Source organism: Silene latifolia, chromosome 11 (assembly GCF_048544455.1).
Source record: "Silene latifolia isolate original U9 population chromosome 11, ASM4854445v1, whole genome shotgun sequence".
In the NCBI taxonomy this organism is placed as follows: Eukaryota; Viridiplantae; Streptophyta; class Magnoliopsida; order Caryophyllales; family Caryophyllaceae; genus Silene; species Silene latifolia.
The window spans coordinates 158,718,758-158,728,030 of record NC_133536.1 but is presented as its reverse complement, the minus strand read 5'-3'; the positions used below and the strand labels follow the sequence as shown (position 1 = coordinate 158,728,030).

The window sequence follows — 9,273 nt, the reverse complement described above, 5'->3', positions numbered from 1 at the left end:
TCACCGACCGAACCAAACCATGCGAGTTTCAAGCGTTGCCGAGGACGACAACAAATTAGGTGGGGGAGAGTGTAAGGAGCCGTAGTTGTAGTGCACAATCCTAAAAATTGCGCGCGCGGTCCTTCCACTTCGAACCCTTAGATTTCTTATTTGCACTTATGTATTTTCATTTCTGTTTTTAGTTTCATTTAGTACTCCAAGATTACTTCCTGCGTGTCGAATCTTGGAGTCTCGTTTTTAGTTTAAGATATGTTTTTAGGCGTTTAGAAAACATATCGCTATTCTGCACAATCAATGTATCCTGCTACCAGGACCAAACTATCAAATTTGCCTCTATGAGAGGTGCTAGTCAATCAAAAACCGCTTCTCATCCAAAAGCTTGTTGTTGCGTGTTAGATAAGGGTGCGCGCCACGATCCGGCTCGAAGTCCCCGACCGTGACAGCAAGCATGGGTTCAAAAGCCACTATTGGCCTAAACATGATAAATCATTAATGAATGATGTTTCGATAATCTTTCGTTTAAATTGCGAAATTATGTATATAATTTAAATTAGTGGAATTTATGGGTGGATGCCCAAGAATCGAGCTACAACTCCACTCCACTGAGACTGTCTGTCGAAGAATGCTTTTCCAATTTAATGGCAGAAACCTGATTTCTCACCCACCATTTTCAAGGTATTCTTCTCTGCTATTTATATGAAAAAATGAAATTAATTTATTAATCTATAATTTCCCTAATCTCTAATGTTTATAGTTCGTCTTTCCTTCAAAAGTTTTGGTGAATTGCTCAATTCGATTGCGAATTATATTTCTCATATTTCGGAAAAATAGGTCTTATTTTAAAGGGTTTATTTATGGATTGTTAATGCAGCATTAGAGATTGCGGTTAATATTATTTTGTGAATTAATTGGGTGGGTGTTCAAGTTTCCCGATTTAGAATGAATGTTGGAATTGGTTAAAGTTTTGTTTTTTGTCTTTGTCCTCGTACCCCAATTTGGAATGGAAGCTAAAGATTTAATCTTAAGCCGGCCCTCAATTTCTTAATTTTAAGTAGCTGTGTTATTATACCCTTGGTTACCGGATTCGCTTGACTCCAGCCAACTTTGATTTTGGTGGAGTGTATACTATCATGCCGCTTACTTTTTTCGACCTAATAGACATTCTACAATAGTGTATCTCATATTCGATGTGATGTTGACGTAATTATTTATTACACAATTTTGGTAACAATAGAATTTGGAAATGCTGTTTACTTCTTTTAGTGAGGACTGAGGATCATATATGTGTGAGGTGTATCTGAGTATTTAGTGTAGTTTATGCCATTTGTGGCATTGATCGACATAAACTCTACGCCATTCTACTCCTAAACTCGTACATGTTTTATTGGCGATTCTATAGCCAGGAATGTGAAGTGTTGTATCTCCTTGGGAGTTTTTCATTCAATCTTAGTAAGCTTAGTTAGTTATCTGCGTTTCCTTCTCCTTATTGTCTTAGGAGTTAAACGCAATGTTAGTCTAATCTGTGATCCCCGTAACCCCATTAACTTCAGCTATCGAGTTAAATTATAGCCATAAACACCAATGACCAATCTATAAGTGAAGCAAAAAACACAATACTGAAAGTCTGGAATCATCTAGGGAAACAGATGATGCTTTTTCCTTGAGGAAGAGTTTAGACAGGAAAGGACAAGTATGGTAGTGAATCAAGAGACTAGTGATGAGTTTAATACATGGTATCTAAGACTCTTCATTTGTTGGCGAGTTGTGAATATAATTGTTTGTCGGTCTGTCTTGTACTGTTGGTGCTTGGATGGGACATGCCTGCAACGCCGCTTGTACATCTCTATCTGCCCAAAAATCTGTTTAAATCCCCTTAAATTTGTCACATCTGACTTCTGAGTGTCAGCTACTTATGCCTTACTAGGTCTCTCTTGTTGGAGTTGGAGCTGAAACTCTTAATCATTAGGGAAAATACAAATCAAATTCCCATTTGTAATTTGGCTCTTGCACATTTAAATGTGATATTATAATTGGGCATTTAAATAAAGATGACCATGCTGTCAGCGACATTTCCTTCTGGTTGGATGGTGTTTTTCGTTGGTTCTTTTGGTCTTTTATTGTGTTTGCGACTTTTTGAGTATATGACTTTCTATCAAAATAAGATGCTCTTTATGGAGTCAAAGTGATATGTCTTTGCTGATGTATTTTAATATACGGAGGGACCATGAAAAAGAAATAGAGCAGCCTATGAGTTCATAAAGTATAAATTCAAGGTTCTTTTACAAGTGTCCTTCCGAAAGACCATATTATGACTCATAATCCATTTGTCAATCACTCACATTGAAACGTAGCTTCTTAAAGAACAATTGAGGTTTTGGCTTGGTGGGTGTACTGAACATCTCAACTGTAGAAGTTACTAGTGTTGACCAAAGGATTTGACCACGCTCACCCAATGGCTAATGCCTTGTAGTATTGTTAGCATTTTTTTTTGCATCGCGTAAATTTTTATGCTCCATTCGGTGTGTGTAGAGCTAAGCTGGCAAACTTTTCTTTGTTGTCCTCATGTGTGCATGATCATCTGTGTTCTTTGGAACACATTTCAATTCAGATGCCTTTTCTGTATCCTTTGTTTCTTTCTTCTCTATTTTTTGCATCCTTTCAGTGAGTCTCATGTAAAGAAGTTAAAACTTCTACGGAGTATGATTTAGCTTCTAAAGACACTTTGTGAGCTGGTAAAACTATGTATTTTGACTTCTCATGGCACTTCAGAGTTTGTTAGCATTATCGGTTTTTCCATTGTTGTAATCATTGATAAATCGTGCTAGGTGCTTCATATAAATCAAAAAACGAAAAACGGGAAGAAAAGCCCATTATACTAGTCTCGAGATCTCTTAACAATACAAAATCGAGCTGATGGGGCGAGGTGATGTGAGTCAAACCGGTGAATCAAGTTCAGGCTCTCGGCTCACAAGATCTCATCTTCAAGCAGGTCCCGTGTGGACTGTACAAGATATGCTTATTCTTGTGAATGAAGTTGCTGCCGTGGAAGGAGACTGCCAAGATGCCCTATCATCTTATCAGAAGTGGACTATAATAGCAGAAAACTGTACTGCACTTGAAGTGGTGAGAAATGCCAACCAGTGTCGCCGAAAGTGGGAGTCTTTGATAGCTGATTACAATGCTGTCATGGAATGGGAATCAAGCTCACAGGCAAATTCTTACTGGTCTCTTGATTTTATAATGAGGCAAGAAACTGGGCTTCCTGTGGATTTTGACAAAGATTTGTATAATGCAATTGATGATTTCACGAAGGTGACTGAGCATGCTGATACCGACACAGAGTGTGATTCAGAGGAAGAGGCTGCAGAGGTGGATGTGCTTGATGCTTGGACATATGGTAATATTTTATTTCTTTAAGGCATAATTGTAACCTACTCCCGCTGTTTCTCTGATATCTTTAAAACTTCCTTTATATGATATTTCTTTGGTGTCTTCAAATTGCCATTTGGGAAACTATTTTTTTTTTAATGTAAATGACCATCCTACCCAAGTATGATTAAAGAGGGAGAAAAGTAAAAGTAGGTATAATTGTACATCACGACCTCTATGTTGTGTTTTTAAAATCTTACACGAGTTTTCTTATTGGTTTTGTCTTTTTCCATATGGCTTGATAGTTATACTGAGCTGAGCAATGGGTTAAATCGAATAGTCTGCTGCCCTAAGTTGATATTTACTCAAATGATGAGTATTGATGAAGGTTCAAAGTCGTATCAGCATAAATGTTAATTGAGCTAATTTTTCCCTTCCAAAGAAGAGGGTTGGATGGCTTTTGTCAATGACATTTTCATGCATTTAATCGTTTTTGAAGCGATGTACAATTAGGCACCTGCTTGGTCTCTCACCTGGTGTTCCCATCTGTTGCTGCAAGCTGCATGACAATAACAATATCAAGAAAGCCTTAGTGTCAAAATGTTTTGGAATCTGATAACAAATCATCATATGAACCGTCAATCCTGCTAGCTTCATAACTTGATTTATTTCGCTTATGGCAAGTGTGTGTTTCCCTGGACTGCACTCTGGATCAAGATTCAGTGCTTGGTTATTTAATATTTGAGTGCATAAACATTTACTCTGTATTATCTTTGGTAGGATGAGATCACAATTGCAAAAGAAGCAAAAATTATACTCTCTCCATTCAAATCCAAACACACCATTTACCTTTTTTTCGCACTTGCCAATGCACAAGTTGCATCGAAATTTTCTTTAATTTTACAATATAAGAAAGTATAAGTTTGATATTCTTATTGTACTCTTAAAGGTGAATCAATCAAGATCCCGCATGACCATATTTTTCCGTATATATTGCAAGGAATGTTGAAGATTCTCTTCGATCATGAATAGTGTCAAAAAAGCAAATGGTGTGTTTGGATATGAATGGAAGGAGTATTTATTAGGAATCAGGTGACTTGTAAGGGAATGTAATTGAATACGATATGTTTAGTTATGTAGCAGTGTTTGTGTATGTTGTACCTATACATAGCTAATTAGCTTTACTTCCCTACTTTGTTTCTGTTTGTCCTCTCCATTTCACTTTTAAATATCTACTGAATAGGATCCATTAGAATGTAATGTGATTATATCCTACAAAATATAATCCTGAAGTGTCTTTCTCCATTCCGGCACTATTGTAGATCTTTTGTTGTGGTGGCTATTTTTGGTCTGAGAGCGAATTTTCCACACCAGTTTCACTTAAATATATAACCTGCTCAAACATGGATTTCACATTAGTTTTTCACCTTTTTACCAAATCCTTCACATTTTTATCTATTGCTGATTTTTTAGTTCACATTTAATTTCCTTTTGTCTTATCTTTTCATAATACTACCTCTCATTGTCAGTATCAAATGACGATTCGTGTTATCTGACCGACTCCAAATCATTTTGGGACTAAGGCTTTGTTATTTTAAGACCCATCATCTTCTAATCAACGTGCTTTATAAAACATAAGAAGGATAGCCTGAAGACCCCCTCAATTTATTAATGAGACCTTTCTTACTGTCAGATGCACTGTCTCTATAGACTGATTGCACCACTTAATAAGCATACCAGTTTTTAAACAAAGTCCTATGAATGTCCATGAATTATACTTTTCAATAATTATTGGTATCTTGTGTAGTCAAGCTGTACTGGGAACACGTTCGTCGATAACAAAATACAAATACCTGAATCTTGTCATAGATTCTTCAACAGATTAGGATTCAGCTTATTCTTCTTGTATCTTTCAGGATCCAAGCCCAAGAGGGTAATAAATCATCCGACTCCTCCAAAAAATAGTATTGGAAGAAAACAGCTTGCATTAAAAGAAGAGCATGAGGAACCAGTGCATATTGTCAAGGACATGGAGCAGATCATGGCCACAAATCTTAGCGAAAACATCAATACTGGTATTTCCTTCTCTCTATTTTTAAGTTCATATTATTCCTTTTGCTTCAAATTTTTAAGTTCTGACTTAATTCTGATTGCTAAATGGCAATAGTCTCCACCCACAACTTGCATTTGGGCTATAGCCTATATGTAATTGTGGTCATGGTAGGTAATCTCCAAAACCTGAATATCTATAACTCGGCCGCAGTGTGTAGTGGGCCATATATAATCCCATGGTGTAGGCACAATACTATTTTTTGCCAGATGTGTCGGCACAATACTTCGTTTCCATATTTCCAATGGAGCCAAAGACTCATTACTCTTTGGTTATGGATTATATTGGAATAACTCAAAATGGCTCACTAAAGTGGTTGCGCTTCTTTCTTTTGTGAAGTGGCGGTCCTTCGATGCAGTTCTCGACGCAATTTTCATCTTGGGTCATTCGGAAACAGCCTCTTTGTGTTGCTAACACAAGGGTAAGGCTGCGTACATCCGACCCCCCCTTACCCCGCAATTTGCGAGAGCCATTGAGGCAGTGGGGTAATGTTGTTGTTGTTGTTGTTGTTGTTGTGTAGGCACAATACTTGTATGAGCATTTCTCGTCTTCACATTAATAACGACTTCACGCACATCTCAGAAGTTACCCCATACTTGCCTGTAGAGGCTAAAAGAAGTTGAGGCACATCTTGTGAAGCTCTGGTGTATAAAGAAACATCAATATATATGATGGAATGTAGTTAATTGGAATGGAAAGAAAATAACAAACTTCGGCTCTTGGAACATGATGGAATAAATCAAAATGGTTCACTAAAGTCTATGCTTCTTGTTATCTGAAGTCACTATTCAGTTTGCACTGTGACTTATTTGAAACCTTTGAAACCACATCTGTGTACATCCGATTTTCTGACCCCACCACAACCTAGAGCCATCGAGCTTATTTGAAACCTTTTGAACAAAGTCCTGTGGATGTCCATGAATTATACTTTTCAGTAATTATTGTTATCTTGTGTAGTCAAGTTGTACTGGGAACACTTTCGTTGATAACAAAAATACAAATACCTGAATCTTGTCATAGATTCTTCAACAGATTAGGATTCAGCTTATTCTTCTTGTATCTATCAGGATCCAAGCCCAAGAGGGTAATAAATCATCCGACTCCTCCAAAAAATAGAACTATTGGAAGAAAACAGCTTGAATTAAAAGAAGAGCATGAGAAACCAGTGTGTATTTTCAAGGACATGGAGCAGATCATGGCTACGAATCTTAGCGAAAACATCAACACTGGTATTTCCTTCACTCTATTTTTAAGTTCATATTATTCCTTTTGCTTTAAATTTTTAAGTTCTGACTTAATTCTTATTGCTAAATGGTAATAGTCTCCACCTGCAACTTGCATTTGTGCTATATGTATGTCCTTACAGCAACATTTAGTGATATTCTAACTTCTGAAAGGAGTGTAAGGGGTTGAAGGTGCTTTTACCCAATTCTAGGGCTTCTTGACGCTCCTAGTCATCTTCTAGTCAAATTATTACATTGAAAAGTTTGCAGTTATCTTCTTTTCTTACGGGAAATTTGGAGTTTTATGTATTCAGAGAAAAAAAATATCGTACATCATACAATCTCACCAAGAAGCAAGCTTAGATGCTTAGTAATGTTTTTTGAATAAGTGATCAAGCTCAACTCCCCTGCTAATACCTGTGCACATATTAATTCATTAAAGCATCATGCATTACATATCTGAAATTCTGATCTTTTTATGCGGATAATGTGAATTACAGTAATGTGCGCTGCTATCCTTTGTTCTCCCAGGAGGTGTCTAAAGATTATTTCTGTCAGAGATCATAAACTCTGTGAATTATTGCATATTTTAAGGGTTCTGCTATGTTTCATTGTCTTTTTTAACAAACAAACAAAAGAAATTCAATTCTACTGCTTAGTTCCGTACTTCGAGGAAATCTTTTTAAAGTCTACTCTTGGGTCAAAATTGTGAAAAAAAATAGAAATTTTGTTAGTTACTCCCTCCATCCCGGTCAATTATTGTCCTTTGGTTTTGACACAAAGACCAAGGAAAAAGGAGAGGGCCAATTACTAAATGACAAGTGGACCAAATTGTGTGTGAATGATCAAATTGCTCATCAAGTTCTTCTTAAAATAGAAAGGACAACAATTGACTGAGACACCCCAAAATAGAATAGGACAACAAATGACCGGGACGGAGGGAGTATTTTGATTTTCTTTTTTACGTGTATTACATGTTATGTATCTGTAGTTCATTACAAAGAAATCTTGTTAAACATCACATCAGCAATGTAGGTGGTTGTACGAAATCTTGTTTTGCACCTTAATGAATCTATTATTGCAGCCTACTCTCAGAGTCTCAGTCTTCATGCTGTTAACATGTTTGATACTGAAATTGTGGTCATGGTAAGTAATCTCCAAAACCTGAATATCTATAACTCGGCCGCAGTGTGATGTAGTGGCCCATATATAATACCATGGTGTTATTGGTGTAGGCACAATACTTGTATGGTCCATTTCTCGTCTTCACGTTAATAACGACTTCGCGCGCATCTCAGAAGTTAGCCCATACTTGCCTGAAGAGGCTAAAAGAAGTTGAGACACATCTTGTGAAGCTCTGGTGAATAAAGAAACATCAATATATATGATGGAATGTAGTTAATTGGAATGGAAAGAAAATAACAAACTTCGGCTTTTGGATCATGTTGGGGTAAATCAAAATGGTTCACTAAAGTCTATGCTTCTTGTTATCTGAAGTCACTATTGAGTATTCACTATGAGTTATTTGAAACCACCTCTCTGTGTACTTCCGATTTTCTGAGCCCACCACAAGCTAGAACCATCGAGGCATTGGGTTAATATTGTTGTTGTTGATATCACCCTGGGGCCTGGTCAATGATGTGCAAACGATTTGTGATGAATTTCTCTTGCCCTGTCGCAGGTCCAAAACCTAAAAGGGTAAAGCTTCAGTCGACTTTTCAGAGATCAGTAACTGATGAAAGAGAGCAACTTATAGTAGAGCAAGAACCCGAGAAGCCTGCACCAAAACCCAAAACGGTAAAGCCTCAGTCGACTTTTCAGAGAACAGTACCTGATGAGAGAGAACAACTCCTGTTAGAGCAAGAACCCGAAGTGCCTGCGCCTGCGCCTGCGCTAGCGCCAGCACCTGCGCCATTAGATATGGAGCAAATCCTTGCGACAAAAGTTAAGGAGAAAACCGCACTTATCCATGCCATAATCTCGGGAGCCGATAACACCATCGTAGATGACGAGACGTGTGATATGAGAGACGATGAGATGGTAAAAACCGAAAGGGTGAAATGTAAAGCTGAGAAGCTTATTGCATGCCTTGCTGATTTGGCTAAAAATCTAGAACAGCTGTGTGATGTAGTTAAGGAATCCTGAGCCCTGTACATATCAGTAATTCAGTTTTTACTTGCTAGTTAGTTGGGTGCATGATATTAGAGCCCATGTAAGTTTTGACGACTTGAATACATTTGGGTGTTCGATGTCTTTGGTTGTCGATTCCTGAAGGTCGATGACATGATTTTGCTTAATCCCGCACACTTTGTCACCTTATTCCGTCATTACCCCTCTCACTTTCCCCACAGAATTAGAGGAGACAATAATCAAAAAGCAAAAAAATCCCAAAAAATAAAAATCATGAATGCTCAGCCACCCCACCACCACTCGCCCCACCACCAGACACACCACCAGCAGCCGCTCACAACTAGAACGCACCAGCAGCAGCCACCATAAACCGACCCACCATCAGCCTCCATAAACCGACGCACCACCGACTACAAAAAACCGACCCACCACCCTTGAAAC

At 37.7% G+C, this 9,273-nt stretch overlaps 1 protein-coding gene across 2 annotated transcripts; it reads left to right on the top strand.

Annotated features, from left to right (window-relative positions):
• The first annotated feature begins 510 nt into the window (after positions 1-510).
• On the top strand, positions 511-8,999 carry LOC141612016 (uncharacterized). Of its 2 annotated transcripts, XR_012528939.1 has the most exons (7): positions 511-675; positions 2,826-3,397; positions 5,286-5,444; positions 6,547-6,708; positions 7,787-7,848; positions 7,938-8,152; positions 8,384-8,999. XR_012528939.1 is itself a non-coding variant. In XM_074430716.1 (5 exons), exons 2-5 carry the CDS (start codon positions 2,914-2,916, stop codon positions 8,845-8,847), a joined length of 1,269 nt encoding a protein of 422 aa, XP_074286817.1. In that variant the 5' UTR covers positions 511-675; positions 2,826-2,913; the 3' UTR covers positions 8,848-8,999. The 2 variants fall into 2 exon arrangements, 1 of the variants encoding a protein (XP_074286817.1); XM_074430716.1 differs by lacking the exons at positions 7,787-7,848; positions 7,938-8,152.
• The last annotated feature ends 274 nt before the right edge of the window (positions 9,000-9,273 follow it).

Coding starts and splice junctions, on each gene's coding strand:
- LOC141612016 (XM_074430716.1), top strand. CDS start 2,914: ATGGGGCGAGGTGATGTGAGTCAAACCGGTGAATCAAGTTCAGGCTCT. Junction 5,445..6,546: donor TAGCGAAAACATCAATACTG/GTATTTCCTTCT, acceptor TGTATCTATCAG/GATCCAAGCCCAAGAGGGTA. Junction 6,709..8,383: donor TAGCGAAAACATCAACACTG/GTATTTCCTTCA, acceptor GCCCTGTCGCAG/GTCCAAAACCTAAAAGGGTA.